The sequence below is a fragment of the Lagenorhynchus albirostris genome, chromosome 6, assembly GCF_949774975.1.
Source record: "Lagenorhynchus albirostris chromosome 6, mLagAlb1.1, whole genome shotgun sequence".
In the NCBI taxonomy this organism is placed as follows: Eukaryota; Metazoa; Chordata; class Mammalia; order Artiodactyla; family Delphinidae; genus Lagenorhynchus; species Lagenorhynchus albirostris.
Window position 1 is genome coordinate 86,024,560 of NC_083100.1, and position 17,865 is coordinate 86,042,424.

At 39.2% G+C, this 17,865-nt stretch overlaps 1 protein-coding gene across 1 annotated transcript in view; it reads left to right on the forward strand.

The window, feature by feature from the left end:
* Positions 1-15,095, forward strand: part of GTDC1 (glycosyltransferase like domain containing 1) — a 359,684-nt gene extending 344,589 nt beyond the window's left edge. The window contains exon 11 of the mRNA XM_060152957.1: positions 14,179-15,095. Coding sequence (XP_060008940.1) covers positions 14,179-14,383 — 205 coding nt within the window. The 3' untranslated portion in view covers positions 14,384-15,095. The remainder of the gene's footprint in view (positions 1-14,178) is intronic.
* Positions 15,096-17,865: the final 2,770 nt, after the last annotated feature.

Below are 17,865 nucleotides of genomic sequence, written 5' to 3' on the forward strand. Positions count from 1 at the left end.
TGATGACGCCTAGTATCATGTCTCCATATTGCTGGTAATGGAATGAAAGTCAGGTCAGATACACGGTGAGGTCAACTCACCTTGTCATTAAAGTTCAAGAAATCAAAAGCCCTTTCTTTAAAAAAAATTTTTTTTTAATTCTTGCTCATTTTTATCACCATTTCCATTGTGTGATTTTTTTTTCAGAGTTGAAAATAAAGGTCATTTTTAATCCCCAACTTCTAGTTTAGTGTTATCTCAAATCAACTCTTGATATACACATCATTTAAAATTGTCTTTTCTAGGCAAGTGTGGCGTTTCCAATGAAGAATGAGGGTTTCATTCGACTCTCTCTTAGGTGCACGTAGAGCCTTCTAAACCTTTCAGAGCGTGGGTGGACCTCCCTCTATGAATCGTAAATTGCCCAGGCTTTTGAGCTCCCTTTCTCTTTTAAAGCTACCTAGGTTAAAAATTAAGCCCCTACAGTGAAGGGCACCTGTATTTGCTTGCCCTATTACGCAGCTATACTGAAATGCTTTACAGCTGTCTAAATTAGCATAATTAAATCCACATCAATTAAAAACCTCAATCACCTCTCTCCCCTTCACATGTAGATGGTGACATTTGTCTAAGGTGGGAATTAACAAAAGAACTTTTTAACAGTTGAAGATCTGGCTCCAAAAGAGGGTAATAGGATTGGTCTATTGTTCCGGATTCACCTAAGACGGGGAGCAGTGGTCAATGAGAGCTATTTGGCCAAAGTTGTCTGCAGTTTGCATTTCAATGCTGTTGGCAGCAGGGCCGGCCATTCGAGATGCGCATTTTACAGCAGCCCTCTCCTGCTACCGCTCTTTATCCTCCAATAATGAGGGCGTACAAAGCGCCATTCTGACTTTGGGGGTGGTGGTTGTTTTTAAACTGGGGAAGTCTGGTGGACCTCAGGATAGTGACAAGCCTAAACCGTGTGGTGCTGGCAGAGAAAATTCCTGGAGATGAAAACTGACGTGGGGTCCAGGGGTTAATTTCTGGAACAGACAAATTTGCATACAAATGAAAAATGATGGGATTTCCGTTCTCCTAAATTTTCAATGTCATCAGCATCAAACAGCAGCCCTGCTCCCTTGCTGTTTGAAGAATATTCATTACTGTAGAAAAAGGGGCACCTTGTTTGGCGTTCAACTGAATGCAGGTCTATGACTCAATTTGTGAAGCCTCATCTGGAGGGTGAGTTTTCTGTGCATCTTCGTAATACTTCTAAGTATGGCTTGAATGATATTTATTTTTATAATCCTAAACTTTTCTGAATAAACATTGAATGGGCTGTGGTTGACTACGTTGAGCATTTACCTTTTCACCCTCATGAGCTGTTTACCCATATTTAGCTGACCTTTCTTCTTTATAATATCACAGAGGATGACATTTTGGTCTATGTTAAATTACTGGATTCGAGAGACGGGACATGACAATACTAATTTCTCCAAAGTACATGATAGTTCTCCATTTTTTATTCTTTTAGTTATTTGTTTTTTTCACATTTAAAGACAGTTGTTTTTAGGGTAGTTTTAGGTTCTCAGCAGAATTGAAAGGAAGGTCAGAGAGTTCTCATAACCCCCTGTTGCCATCCCTGTTCAGATTGTCTCGTGATCAACATGCCCCACCAGAGTGGTACATGTGTTACAACTGATGAACCTACAGTGACACGTCGTAATCACCCAAAGTCCATAGTTTCCTTTAGGGCTCACTCTTGGTGTTCCACATTCTATGGGTTTGGACAAACGTATAGCGACATATATCCATTCTTATAGTATCATGTATCATTATAATATCGGACCTGTAGGGTATCATACAGTTCCATTGCCCTAAAAATCCTCTGTCCTCTGTTTATTCATCCCTCTCTCCCCCTCAATCCCTGGCAAGCGCTGGTTTTCACTGTCTATGTACTTTTGCCTTTTCCACACAGCCTATGGATGGAATCATACAGTATGTAACCTTTCATTTTGGCTTCTTTCCCTTAGTAATATGCACTGAAGTTTCCTTCAGGTCTTTTCATGGCTCGATAACTTGTTTTTAGTGCTGAATAATATTCAATTGTCTGGGTGTATCATAGTTTATTTATTCATTCACCTAGTGAAGGACATCTTGGTTGCTTCCATTAAATGCTTTTCTGATGACAATTCATATCTGCTCTTTTTTTTATACATTTACTTATTTTATTTTATTTATTTTATTTTTGGCTGCGTTGGGTCTTCATTGCTGTGCGCGGGCTTTTCTCTGGTTGCGGTGCACGGGCATCTCATTGTGGTGGCTTCTCTTGTTGTGGAGCATGGGCTCTAGCTGCGCGTGCTTCAGTAGTTGTGGCTCACAGGCTGTAGAGCACAGGCTCAGTAGTTGTGGCACACGGGCTTAGTTGCTCCGCGGCATGTGGGATCCTCCCAGACCAGGGATCAAACCCGTGTACCACTGCACCACTAGGGAAGCCCCCTGCTCATTTTTATAGTGTTACAAAAATATAAGTATGCAGAAAGAAGAAAATAAAAATTATTCAAAGTCTCAGTTCTTAGACACCACTGCCAGTTAATATTTTAGTGTATATTCTTCCTCAACCCCCTTCTTCAAAGTTTCCATACTTTGAAACTGTCAGCCTATTGAAGGCAGGGATGCTTCCCGTCGTCTATAGCAAAGCTGACCCTTTTTAATTAGCTAAGCCTGCCCTTAAGTTAATACTGCCAGAGGCACGTTCTTATGAGTCAGTCTCTCTCCTTTCCCTGCTGTATCACTAGCGATCGAGAAGACCCTAAATAACTTCTTGAAACCCCTAAGTCTTCTTTCTTCCAAAATATGGATCTCTCTAGATACTGTGTCTAGATGCTGCCGTAAATTAGTGACTATTAAAGTACATCAAAACTCTTATTTAACTTTTAGGACAATACTGACATATTTACATTTTTATAATGAAACAGAAAGTACTTTGCTCAGTTCCTCAGCTCTTCAGAACTGTGGGATGCCTCAAGGGACACGCCTGACAATACTCGCCTTTCAGATTTGCCTGCAACTTCTGTGGGGAACAGTTCGTGATACTTTCTACTGGGTCATGGAATGTTCTTCAACACTTTACTTCTATCTCATGGATGAGATGCCTCCTTGGCAGTTTATCTTTTTTTTTTTCTCTCTCTCTCTCTCTGAACTATTAATAAGAAAGAAAGGAATGATGCATAAACTTTAGAAATCTCATAAAAGGAAAAGGTCCAACTTTCAGGATATGAAATGATTGAGAAATCCCTTAAACAAATAGCACTACAGCAGCTAAATTGCTACGATATATAAACCAGAAAGGCAATATAATAATGCGCATGGGAATAAAATATATCTGTTTTAACCTGGAACTTCACATTTGTATACAGTCTAGTCATATGCAGCTCTGGTACAATAAGTACCTTTAAGATATATGTGAGTTTATCAGAAATACCTTTAAGGTTTTTGTCGATTAAGGTATCTTTATTGTAATTATGACTTGCTGAAGGGGAATTTTGAGGCAATAAACAACATATCTCAAAGCCCAGATGTCCTGTTTAGACAAGGAGTTTTATATTGATTCTAGTCTGCCTTCACCTAACCTCGTGTAGCAAATATTACAAAGACATAATTAGAAAATTTGGTACAATATTTAGCCCTGGTCGCTGTGTGATGGAATTGTTTGACTGCTGAGTAACTGAAGCTTGTTTGCATCCCAGTGTGTAGTGAAAGGCAAACTTCAAAGAAAATATTATATCTCCCAACTCCAGCTCCTGAGAATCTTGGAAGTATAATACAGCAAGGCTTAAAACTCCCTGCTGTGGGAAGGGCAATTTGACACTGAAACTAGTGTTAAATCACTATTGAAACACTGGTTTGCAAAAGAGTTCTTATTAGATAAATATAGTTAAAGCCTTAAAAGGCAGGAGGAAAATACACCCAAGTCATAGGGAAAAAAATGGGGGAGAAAAGTCTTTCAAGTTGGACAGTATGTGTTGACAAAATTTGGAGATTTTAAAACATGTATCTACACATTTATTTTATAAATTGTACATAAGACTGGCTCCTTTTCCAGTGCAAAATCAAATATTTAGATTTGCAAAAACCTATGGAAGCCAGATTTTAGACAAAAAGGGATTTTTTTGTCAGACTGTCAGTCTCTGAATTTCATCACAATCTGTTCAGCTGTTTTTGTTGCAGGCAGGCGTAAAACGTACTGGGTAAATGTGTGTTTGTATTTATTATTAAAATGGGGATGCTAAATCCTGCTTCCTAACAGTCTTCACATTCTTTAAGTCTGTGATGGTCACAGGGAAGCAGATCCATGAAGTGCAAGTATGAGAGTCATACATGGAGGAGGAGGGAGAGAGGGGTGTGACAAACACCGACAACCAACACCTCTTTGCAATAGAGGGTTTCGAACCTTTAAAAAAATGACCTTGGCATGTTGCCTCAATAACTTTTTCTGAACCTGTATGTACTTATTCTTGTCTGGAAGAGGGATGAGGAAATGATCTGCTGGTGACAGATCTAAATGTTTCATTTAATTGTCCTGATTTCTTTTCCCATTCTCTGCACTAATCTAAAAATGAGAACTTGGGTTGAAAGTTTCAACATCATTTAATATCCATGTATAATTGTATACAAAGATTGACTAAGAGGATATTAAAGCTAGAAACTGAACCTCTAGTAGGTGGGACAATATAGTAAAGAACAAGCAAGCAACAAACAAATAAATACCAAATCTTAGGTAAGTGCATGCTTGCAGAGCTAACTCCTCTAGCTAGGGCTTTTTGATACAGTTACATCCAGAAGAAATGAGATTTGAGATGATATTTCCCTCTATAAGTAAATCTCTTTACAAAAGGAGAATAATACATTTGTTCCTAATCAAATTGACAAGGATAGAGCAAGCAGTTGAGGTCTGTTTTCATATTTTCAAGAAGTACAATGGAAATTTTACCTTTAACCGAGTGTATTAGTCAGCTGGGGCTGCCATAACAAAATACCACAGACTGAGTGATTCGAACAACAGACAAGTTATTTCCTCACAGTTCTTTCTGGAGGCTGGAAGGCCAAGATCAAGGTGCCGGCAGCGCTAGTTTCTGGCGAGACCTTTCTTCCTATTTTATAGGCAGTGGTGTCTTGCTGTGTCTCAACATAAAATTTCTTCTGCGTTTGAACAGAGCATCTCTGTATCTCTTCCTCTTCTTATAAGGGCACCGGTCCTATAGGATTAGGGCACCACACTTAGGACCTCATTTAACCTTCATCACCTCCTTACAGGCCTATCTATAAATACAATCACACTGGGGTGTTAGAGCTTCCCCATCAGAATCTGGGGGATGCGATTCACTCCATAACTAAAATAAAACACAGCCTCCCTGGAACTCCAATTTCTTTGTTTCTTACTGGCTTTACATCAACTCATTATAAGACTTCATATTCTGCTCAAAACTTTTGATTTGCAGTTTTATGTTTCTGATTAATAAGGCATTGGAAAAATAAATACTATTGTTCCATAAATGTGGTTTGGTAAACAAATTATTTCGGAATGTAAGGTCTTTGGAGAAAAATCATTAAAGAAATTCTCGGTGATTAAAAGAGGCTGAGAGTCTCTGGAGAGAATGTTACCTGCTTGAAGAGGTGAATTCAACTAGGGAGTCTCAAGATCACTTCCAGGTCTCAGAGCTATGAGTTTGTGAATTCATTCAGTTGCATAATACAGTTGCACCCCGAATTATGTGGTATCGAGAACCCATTGAAATATGGCAAAGTACTCTTCCCTCCAAAATTTTAAGGAGTATTGCTGATAAATTTACAAAGAAAACTAAAATTCCCAGGTTTGGTTTGTTTGTGCACCTGTGGCAGAGACGGGCTGGTTAGATGCTTGTTGCATCCCATTTCTTTTTTCTGTGCACAGGGACACTCCATTTCCCAGCTTCCTTTAGATTGGACCATGTGATTAAGTCCTGGCCAATTAGAAATTGATGGAAATGATGCACAGCACTTCTAGGACTGGACAGAACTGTCTGTGTGATCTTTCATGATTTCTCTTCTCTTTTGGTAGTAACAATGGAGACCAGTGTGGAAACCATACAATACAAAGAGCCTGGATCCCATAGGCACCACTTGAAAGAAGCACCCAGAAAGCCTTTCTGACTTTTTTGGGAGCAATGAATAAATTTTTATTCATTCATTCATATTCAACAGCCCCCATAGGGCTGTTGCTGGTTTACACTGTGTTTCTGAGTATTACGTGTCTACAGTTATCTGTCTACCACAGATAAGGTCCAGTTTTGTTAAAAATATTAAAACCTCCATCTAAGACCATACTCCTGTTGCAGTAGCTACTAGATCGTCGACAGTTGTAGGTTGCCATTTTGGAGCTGTGATCACTTAGGTCAGACTTGCCAGGCTTACGCCAATTTGTGTGACTCGTCTCCAATTCCCAGGGAAGATGACACTGTGCAGGACCTGGTATCCAGAGTCTAGAGTCACAGACATACTAACAGAGTCTGTGCATTCTATCAGAACACCAAAGATGATGCTAAGTATTAGGAAGTGAGCATTAGCACATATTGTTTGTGGGAGTGTACGTTGTGCTAAATGTTCGGTAGTACAATCTAGTAATATGTATCAAAATGTGAAACACATCTACACTTTAGCACAATAATTGTACTTTTGGGACTTCATCCTAAAAATACGAGTGATCATTTACATATAATGACATCAACTGTAGCCTTCTTTTTTTTTCCTTTTTTTTTTATTGGGGTATAGTTGCTATAAAATGTTGCGTTAGTTTCTGCTGTACAATGAAGTGAATCGGCTATATGTATACATATATGCCCTCCCTCTTGGATCTCCCTCCCACCCCCACCCCCCATCCCACCCATCTAGGTCATTAGAGAGCACCGAGCTGAGCTCTCTCTGCTATCCAGCGGGTTCCCTCTAGCTATCTATTTCACACATGATAGTGTATATATGTCAATCCTAATCTCCCAATTCATCCCCTCCTTCCCCCACCACGTCCACACGTCTGTTCTCTACGTCTGCATCTCTATTACTGCCCTGCAAATAGGTTCATCTGTACCGTTTTTTCTAGATTCCACATATATGCATTAATATATGATATTTGTTTTTGAGCCTTATTTTAATAGCAATACCCATCATTAAAGGATTGGTTAAATGAGTCATGATATATTCATGTAATGGAACACTATACAGACTTTGAATAAGATAAGGTAGACCCACCTTAAAAAGCTGTCATAAAAAGCTGTCCATGATAGAATGTAAAGTGAACAATGCAGGTTATAGAACAATATACATAATTTTAGTTTATCTAATATGCAGGATATAGAGCAGTACATATAATATTCTATCCAGTGTTTTTACAAAGCCTTCTATGACATAATAATATACTAGAAGTACATATCCCACATGTTAAAAGAAGTTACATCTGTGGGATAGGATGGAAGCAAGGGGAAAGGCATGATGGAGGTAGCGCTACACTGTATACTTTGTATTTTCAATTTTTTAAATTAGTGTGTAGTTTTATCATTTCTTCATCTGTAAAATAGTGAAGTAAAAATAGGTGGAACCCTATGAGCTTGTCATTTTTGTAAGTCAAAAATGGTACAATATCAACACGTTAGATGGCTCACCTCTAGAACCTACCATTTGGTTGTTGGGAGAATTAAACGAGCTAATTCATGTAGAACATTAGGATGATACCTCGAATATTGTAAAAGTGAAATAAGTGTTAGCTCTTACTGCTCTTTTTATTATCAATGCTTTACATTTCCAATATTCTTTCACATTCACTTTCTAATTTAGTCCTGGGACCCCCCTCTTGGGATAGGAAGGGCATGCAACATCACCCACAGGTTCAAAAGAGCTTTCTCCAGCATTTTGCTCTGTTTACACATCACGCCATTTGCTTCTCAAAACAATCCCAGATGGAATGTATTTAAGTCTACTTCACTTATTTAAATTAACTGATGAAATAAAAAATAATTTGTACATGTTTGACATTTTCTCCCAATACATAAACTTATGTGTTATCCTCACATGGATATTTTAATCAACGAGATGCACAAAAGAAAAATTTGGAGCCCTTGAGTTATAGGATACAACTCAATGATCATGTCCTTCTTGAGAAATCCTGTGATTCCTGGGGGCAGACTTTGTTGCTCTGTCCTCCAGGCTCCATAGCTCTTTGTTCATATCTATTCATATCAAGAGATATTTTGTAAATGATACATGTAGTATCAGTATATTCTTTATTATCTTTGATTTCTCCAAACCTGGCAGAGTCTCAGGCAAAAAGTGGCTGCCTAATAAATGGTTAAAAAATTAACGAGGAACTAAGTGAAGGAATGAATTAATGATGATTCTCTCTGTTTTATTCATTAGAAAAATCAAAGCCCTGAATAGAGAAGTGGATTGCCCAAATTCAAAGAACCATTATCTGGAGATGCAGGACTCAAGCCCAGGTTGCACACAGCCATGTCCAGAATGCCATCACACAAGGCATACAGCTTCAGACCCAAATGAAGCAGTAGGTGTGCTCAGCCTTGAATGTGCCTATCAGATGAAAACCCACCCCAGATGGCATATCCAATTTAATCAACATCACCTGTGAGCCAAACTGAACAGTAAATGTTAAGACAGGATCACTAATAATGGGGACCTGGAATCTAGCCAGAATTAAAACAATGATCTGCTTAACAATCCCTCTGGGCTGGATGCATGTGGAGAACGGATAAATGCTGGATATCAAAACAGCTGTTCTATGGCAAACCGAAATGGGGCAATCATAGATAGCAAAGGGAGAAGAAACCCTTGAAAATTGTCTTAAATAAAGTAGCACTTTAAGTCGTGTGTGACCTGGCTGTGGCCTTTTAAGAAGCAACCACCCACCACAAAGTACCCGGGCATGCATCTCCAGAGAATGAGATAGCTTCTGGTGAGCAAAGCCTATGGAATTATAAAAGGCAATGACAACTGGTAGCCATCAGTCCCCAATGTACATAGACAGGATTAGTCCAAACATTGCCCTGAAATCTGAAGGCCAGTGCCCCAAATGAAAATTCCATATGTCACCACCTCCTGAACTTTGCCTATTGCACGCGACCATTTTCTATGAACTCCTTGTAAGCATTGTATAAACTACACTGTTTTTCATATTCCTCTATTGCCTAATTATTTTAAGATGATAATTGCACGGTATCTTCTCAACACTATCACAAATTGCCTTGGATCAGGAACCAAAGTTGATGTTAAAAATATTTAACAAGCAGACACAGGCATAAAGCAACCAGATGCCAGCTTGATGCCATCCTGGCTTGCACCGGCAACTGTCCTTCTTCTTTTGGGCTGATGACTCTATATTATGAAATGTAGTAGGACAGCGCACACAGGGAGTTCTCAGAAAGGACTTCCTGACTGATTGACTCTCCAAGTTCATTTTAATACTTGTCTGTCATCTGGGGAAATCCCATATCAGTGTGTAATTTATCATCCATACAACTGTATTAAAATAAGCATACCAATTACAGACCAAGCAGGCAACCATGTAAGAAATCAGTTGTTCAAAAAATAAATCATGTATTCAGCAGTCATATAAAAAATATATACTCTGTATTACCGTGCCGATATTCAGGAACATAGAGATACAAACAACTGTGCTTACTTTCTGGGATCATAAAGGTTAGCAGATATACAGATTTTACCACTGCTACTGTCAACTATAATAGGACCAAATGTTTTAAGAATCAGTTCAGTATAATCATTACAACAGCTGCAAGATCACTATACGGTTGGTAAGTGTAGTTGAATTTCATGTATATAAACATTAGATTGTCTCATCCAAACTTCCCACTATGGGAATTCCTCTCTCACAGCTTCCCTGAGAGGAGGCTAGCAGATTTGTTGGACTACTAACAGTACCAGGGAGAGAAGCCATTGTCTTGTAAGGGAAGCTACATGTTTCTAAGAGAATGAATTTTCATATTTTATAAAAGCACTTTGCAAGATATATCGTAGTTGTAGATTTTCCCACATGCCCTTCTCTAAAATTTTTCACTAAGAATTTAGGTAAACTGGATCTTAAAATCCAAGAGATTTTTAACTTGTAACCAAAAGGTCTTCTGATTTTTACCCTTAGATATAAATGAGTTATCAAGAGCAACTTTCACTAAATCTCAATACCCATATGATAACACTTGATGAAAGGGAGTTTATATAGCAGGGAAACATCAGGGAAACAAAGGAAATTTTCATCCATTTCCCCTTGTCCTTATGTAGTTGGGTCATTTGATCCCAACTGGTAAGCTCTTCATCAACCAGTTCATTTAGCTTTTAACAAAAACTTTGAGCATTCTTTAACCGTTTTGATGTGGGCAGACATTTGCTGGGTATTTGCTAAACTCTGCTACTCCGGTAGGACAGATATAGGACTACAGAGAAACTATCTCAAGGAGCTTATAGTCAAATCCAGAGAGGCAGACATGGAGGTAAACAAGAGCAACACAAAGTATCAACCCTTGTGGGGACGCATGAGCAGGAATCAATGAGTGTCACAAAGAAAGGGGTGTTCTCTCTTCCGTATACGCTGGCCTACCAGGATAACCAGGTTCCAAACAGAGGAGAAAATACTTAAACGTATTTTTTCCTCTGTACGGCAGCTATCTCTGGGACATGGCCAGCTGATACTCCTTATATGTAGACCATTTAATTAGTACACTCTTCTATGTTTGTAGCTTTCTAATGGCTATTGTAGGATTCATACTGATGGTTTAAATATGTTCCTGAAGAACTATATCTACTGGATTTCAGACAATCAATAAGGTCCCAATGGATAAGATATTAAAAACCACCTAAAGTAGCATAGTGTACCATCTTAGATACAGCTTTGGGATTATTTCTGATGTATCTATATCTTTATTTATATCTATTTATATCTATGTGTGAAGAGACCCTTCATAATGGGAAGAAAATAGGGGCGACGAGGGGAGAGTGATCACAAATGCTGTCTTCCATCAGCACGTTCCAGGTTATTTGTTTTGAGCCTGGTCTCTGAGATACCTTCCAGGTGACCAACATAATTCGATTGTCTCTCTGACCTTGTTTAGTGTTGCTACCAGTTAAACTCCAACTGTAAAGCAGCTTTATAAGAGCACTGCAGTGTCATATTACAGGGAACAGATGTCAAAATAAAGGTTCACTAACTTGAAGCAACTTGTATACATAGAACGTTCAGGTGTGTCTGTGACCACAAGAGGAGAAGGAGAAATTGTATTTTGTGCAGTTGACTGATACAAAGGACAGGCTCTTTCCTTGAGATGCCAACAGAGGAATTTTGTTAGCAGTATTTTGTGAACAAAACACTTAAGAGAATGTATGTATACAATAGTTTAAAAAAAAAGGGTTACTGACACAGATGCCAATTTGCTGGGGCATATGGAACATTTACACTTGCCTTTTTCTTTCTTGCTTGCTACAGCTGGTGCTGATTTAGTATGTGAAATTTTACTAGCAGGAGTGCTAATCAAGACCAAGATTCTGTAAGGATTTAGTCATTTATGTAGGGGAAACTACGGCTATCATTAAAAAGGAGAAGATCATCTTAGGAAAAGCATTATCGTTATCAACCTCATTTTTAAACTAAACAGACACAACGGTACTGTAAGTATCACTATAGCAGCCGAAAAAGTCAGAATGTTTTCCAGATAATGTTCTGAGAGGATTGCACCCACAGTTTAAAGTTGTGGTGGAGGCACGTTAAAGTTTGGTGCCGTCAGAGCCAAGCAGGAGAGTGAGCCATTTAGCAGTTCGTTGTTTAACTTTTCTGTGCAGTGGTTCAGCAAGACTGCTCTTTGGAAACGTTCGATTTTTAAAGAATAAAATGTAATTGTCATGATACAGAAGATGAATGAATTTTTTTCTGGAATCCTTGGGGGAAGTTGGGGGATGGGGAGAAGTGAGAGGCTTTTGATTTTCCCCCTTACATTTTTGAATACAAATTTTTGCAATCCGAGGCCAAATTTCACTGATCATGAAGGTGTTGGGAGAAAAAAATTAAATAAAATTTTAAAAATCTTTCCCAAGTGGTGACAGAAGCATTGTCGGTACATTAAATATGTTGTCCAGGTGGCTTGGTAGAGTTGGAGACCTGCACGGCAGCTACAAGACATCTGTTGCCTGAGGAAACTTGCAATGTGGCAAAGTGGTGTTTGTAGCTCCCTGTGGAAGGATGCCAGCTGCCCAGGGCTTCGCTTCTACAGATGAACCGAGAGCCTTGCTGGTGCTTCAGATGAAGCGGTGCATCACTCCTACTCTCCTCTTCTCGTGAATTTAAGGGACAAGGAGGTTTTGCAGTGGAGATCCAGGTAGATGCTGTTGGGCGAGGGGTAGATCAGCTTTCTAATATTCCCAAGGGCTTTGTCCATCAGTGTGACCACAAGCACAAGCCTGTAATTAAACCATTTTAATTCTATTTTCGTGTGTAATTTCTACGACCCACTGCAAGTTATTTATTATTTTCATGATTCGTACCTTAAATGCCATCAGAAGAGATATCTGAAAAGTAAAGTTTGCTAAAATGCAAGCAACAAAATGTTTTATTTTAAGATAATTAATGGTTATGCATGTGTTAGATGGTTGGTTTGATTGTTTTAGAATATTTTGACATAAATATGGTGGCTTTAAAAACAGAATACATATAACTTGTAAATAACTATTAGTAACTAATTAAAATTCATTTATTGAGCATTACCACACACCAAGCATTTTGTTAAAAGCAAAAGAGACAAAGACTGTATAACAGTCTATAGCCCTTGCTCAGAATCTAGAATATTTAAAAATTAATTAGTAAATCTCTTAATTATTTTATTTACTCAGGCTTTAATGACATTTTTACCATAAACATGACCATCTGGGCTATCTGATTAAAACTGGAAAAGTTGAAGACCTATCCTTAAATGCACAAAGAGAAAAGGATGAGGAGATTTGGACTGAAGTTATCAAATTTTAAAACAACTAATGCTCTTTTCCCTTCCATCAGAAATCTCTTCCATCTACAATAATGCTTAAGAAATGTAGTTTCATGAAAGAAAAGGAAAGGGCATCTAGTTAATATGATATGTGGTCGCTTAAACACATGAGAGAGTAAGAAAACTCTTTTTAAAAAGGCAAAAAATTAGACAGGTTAAAAAAAGTGTATGTTTAGTAATTTGTATATATACACACACCATTTAAACTATAGTGATTCCTAAACACTAATAAGTTCCTTTAAAAATTCTGTTAGGCTGTGTTGAAGGAAATAACTTTTATTTCTGAAATTGTCCCTGATGAATATTTTTTGAGAATTTCCTCAGTGAGACAATCATTTAAGTAGAAAACATTTGTGATAGGTCATAGGAGGGAAAACCCATTCTCTCCCCTTCCAACTCTCTTAAATTTGCCCTTAATCATTTATCATTGCTGTCATACATATGAGTAATAAGGAAAAATAAAATGCCTTATTTGAAAAATAAACAGGTATTCACATTCTTTAAAATACATCAGGTTAGTTCGCTGAAGCATAAATTAGGATGGTCTACAGACTGTTAATGGTGACAGCAAGCATATGGCAAATTTGAACTGTCTGCAGGTCAACTTTTACTTTTGCTTTCCAAATGTTTGTCAGTCATTGTTAGGATTTAAATACATGTTTTAATGGGTGGAATTCAACAAAATGAAATCGTTCAGCAAATTCTTGGAGCAAGTGAATTTTTTTTGTCTTTGTCTCTCATCTATAACCTTCCTTGTCTCTCATATACAACCTGCTTTGATAACAGTCTTATGAAATTTTACCCAGAAAGAACAAGCCCTTTGAAGATTTTTGTTGCCTTTTCTTTGTTCAGTTAAGAAAAAGGTTTATAATCATATGCTGCATGTGTGTGTGTGTGTGTGTGTGTGTGTTGTGTGTGTGTGTGAACGTTTGTGTGTACTCATGGATTGGTTTCTCTAAGAACCAGTCGGGTGCTCAGATCAGATTGGTGTTTTTGCCAGCATTACGACTGTTCCTGATGCTGTGATTGTACATTTCATTATGGTAATAGCAAATTGTCTTTTATTTTCTCTCCTTCCTTTTTCTCCTTTTTTTTTTTAATTTATTTTTTGGCTGCACCATGAGGCACGCAGGATCCTAGTCCCCCAACCAGGGATCGAACCCGCGCCCCCTGCAGTGGAGGTGCAGAGTCTTAACCGCTGGGCCACCAGGGAAGTCCCATCAGAATATCCTTGCTCTCGAAAGCCAGCAGTGTTTGCAGCATTGGAGATCAATGACACTACGATGATAACGTATTATTCTGACAGAAGGAGTGAGAAGAGGAGCCAGCAAGGATAGCTAGGATGAAAAATGAAGTGGAGTTCCTGGGACAGATGGGGGGCAACTTCTAGACAAAGATGTGAGAGAAGGAAAGCGAGGAACAGAAGAGAAGATTTGAAATATGAGAGTCTTGAAAACAGCAAACCACCAAACACCCAAAAAGATGAAGGGCCTGGACTCCACAATCTTCCCTGAATGCATGTACCACCAGCAGCTGGAGCTCCCTTAGTTTGCAAACACTTTCTTCAGAACAACTCCAGTTCTGGCTCTGAAGAGGTGATGGAGTCAAATGTTGGAAGAGAGAAGAGCTGCTCATTTCTTCAGGGCCAGAAGGATTCCGACCACATTGAAAAGTCATTGTGAAAACAAGAGCCTGAAAAAATTATTCCACTTCAATTGAACACCACAAGAAAAAGTGGCCTTGACTCAATTTAAGAAGGGTATATGGAGTCCTCCTTATCTTCACTCCAAGGGATCTATTCCTTCAGCCATTTGAAAAAGGGCTGTTATCTTCACTATTGATTTTCTTATCAACAATTCATCCATTTGTATTAAGCTTTCTGCATTTCCAAAGTGCTTTTGCATACATATCTCGTAAACTGAGGCATTAAGATTAGATATTTTAAATCTTCGTATTATAGATTGAAAAGGGAAAAATCTTTAGAACATTATTAAAATCTCAAAGACATGAAAATAGCTAGAAGAAATTCAATCAAATTCCCTAGATATCATGTTCTTGGTTTCCCAAAGATTGAACTCTCGTTCCATTTCCTTTGTGGATTGAGAATGTGTCTTAGTTGACAACAATGCCTGGCACATGGTTACTACTCAATAAATGTATGTTAAACTAAACCTAATATTCCTGTTATAATAAAGTCAGATAGAAATAGATTTTAATTCTAAATCTGTCACTTAATTGCTCTTTCTTAGCTTATTTTCCTCATACTTAAAATCAGGAATAACAATTCTTATCTTGCGCCATCAGTGGCGTGCTGGTAAATGTTTAACAACTTGATCATCCACCCCCTTTCCCCCACCCCCCATAAAAAGGGCCTGGTGCGTAGCTTTTGCCAGTTTCCATGGTGTAAGTACTCCCACCATGGACAGTTTCAAGCTTCCAACGTGACATCACTGAATGCCGAGTTGGGAAGAGATGTGAATAATCAATTCTTGTGGGCTAATAGAAGCCGGTTCTGTCACACCACTGCATGGCTTAAATTTATGGTTTGATTTCATGGAATTGCTCTTCTGTGTTACTGTACCTTGTGACACTAAGGATATCTTAAGACGTGGTAGTTTAGTGGATGCTGTTGGTGCCATGCTGTTGGATCCCTTGCATACTCTGAGGCATCCAATTCCTAACTGCCATGGGTGTAGGCTGATAGCCATTCACAGCTGTGCCTTCTCTGCAGAATTGCCCTTGACCAGGAGGTGCCTCACGAGGAAGTCTACACACCCACCTCCAACACTGCCCCTCCTGGGACAGACTATAGACAATGACTGTCTGACACAGGGGTAGAAAAGTGGTGTAGTTTTGCCTCAAACTGTGACCAACTCTGTGGTACAATTTGTGCTCCAGAACTTCGTATGGGAACAAACCGAAGCCGAGACCACATCCTTTCTTAGTTTCTTCCTCTGCCCTCCCCTTCCTCCCTCAGTCCCTTTCTTTTGAGAGCACGCACTCAAAAAATAACCTAAACCAGAAGCCCCTTCTTAAGCTCTGCTTCTGGGGAACCTAACCTAAGACTGCTGAAAGGAGATGTGGTCTTAGAAAGCAACTTGTAAGGATGGGATTCTGAAGTTGGAGTCCTTGTTGGCTAGATGGCAGGCAATGTGCACCCCGCCACTACTGGAAGGGGGAATATTGATCATTCCAGTTATACTGTGGCAGGGCCATTGCTAAGACTTTCATCTGTAATGAACTGGGATACAGTACAGGTAGAAGGGATGTAATAATTGGTGCAAAGTTTCAGGTATTTAAGAGATATGGGGAAAATAGTAACTGTAAGGACTGTGGAACTAGATGGCTACTGCTAAGGGCTATTGATCCAATGAAGAGGAAAATGACAGGCTCAGATCTATTAATCAATAGTTTAAAGCAAAGTGTTAGCCAGAAGGCCTTCTTGTAAGCATTTGAGGCTCTCATCTTCTGTAGTAGAAGGTCACACACAGCTGATGATCAGACATTGTTTGGTTACTTTATATTTAATTGTAAAAGTGGCTGAATTGTGGAGAAGGCTAAATTCTCAGAATAGACAAGTCTCCTGTGTCAAAGTTAGGCTCTGATAAGAAGCAAATGGGATCTGGGCAGGGATTTCTGGGTAAAAGTGTTTGAGAAGCTTGAATTTGCCAATTTCCCTGAAACCCCGGGTTCTGTAGAAGTGGCTTAATTCTTGCTGGAAGTTAGAGATTCTCCTCTTGCTTGAAGAACATGAAGAACCTTCAAATGAGACAGGTCTCTTACAAGACAATGTTTTTCCTCCTCTTCCCTCAACTCCCTTCTTGGCCCCAGACCTATAATTTTGCAAATCTCAGCACAGGCCGACTGGGAAAAGGATAGTGATATGCAGGACTTGGTTAGCATGTTCCAGAAAGAAGCAGGAGAGTATGTCTGAGCCCGCTTGTAGCAGTGGAGATGACAGGATCCTTGAAGAGCCAGAATTTCCCATTATGACTAATTATTGTCAGACCCTGATACAGTAATATCCCTTGAGGAGACCAACAAGCTACTTGTCGGCTATTGACTACATCAGACCCTTTCTACTGTAGTGTTTCTTCTTGACTGGATTCCCTCCTACTCCAGGTATGGGGTTGCCTTTTCTGCTTGGAGGTCCTTGGCCAGCACCACTCTCTGAGGGTTCATTGAGTGTCTGGTTAACTGGCAGGCAATCCTGCATAACATTACCTTGGACCAAGGGACCACTTTGCAGCAAATGACTGTGACCTCAGTAGATAAAATACATGGGTCTGGGAATTTAGGGGTAGAAGTGGGAGGGGTCCTCCTCTTCATCACTCCTAGTAACTCACTTGGTCAATCTGTGCTTCCTGTCTCTGCAACATTGGGCTCTGTAGATCTTGAGGACCTGGTTCTCAGATAAGCATGCCTCCATCAGGGATCATAGTAAAACACAGTAAACTCAAAGTCACATTGCTGTCACGTTACTTTGGGTTCCCCTTATAATTGACCATGGTTCTCATAAAAAAAGTTAGGGGTACTGTTACACAATGGGAAATACGTGTGCCTCTCCTGCCCACTGTAACTTGTACTTGTGAAGAGCAAGTATAAGAACTACGGCTCGAGAAGGACATGGAAACAGAGCCCAGAGATGAGGACCTGGGTCAAACTACCAGGCAAGCCACCTGGACCAACCAGAGTGCAAACCGAAGGGGAGGTGGGTCTAACATAAGTGAAAGAAAGGGAACTACCTCAGAGTCAACTGCTGCAGCTGGGGCTGTAATTCATCCCACTAACCTTTCTTTTTAAAGTTTTCCCAGAAATT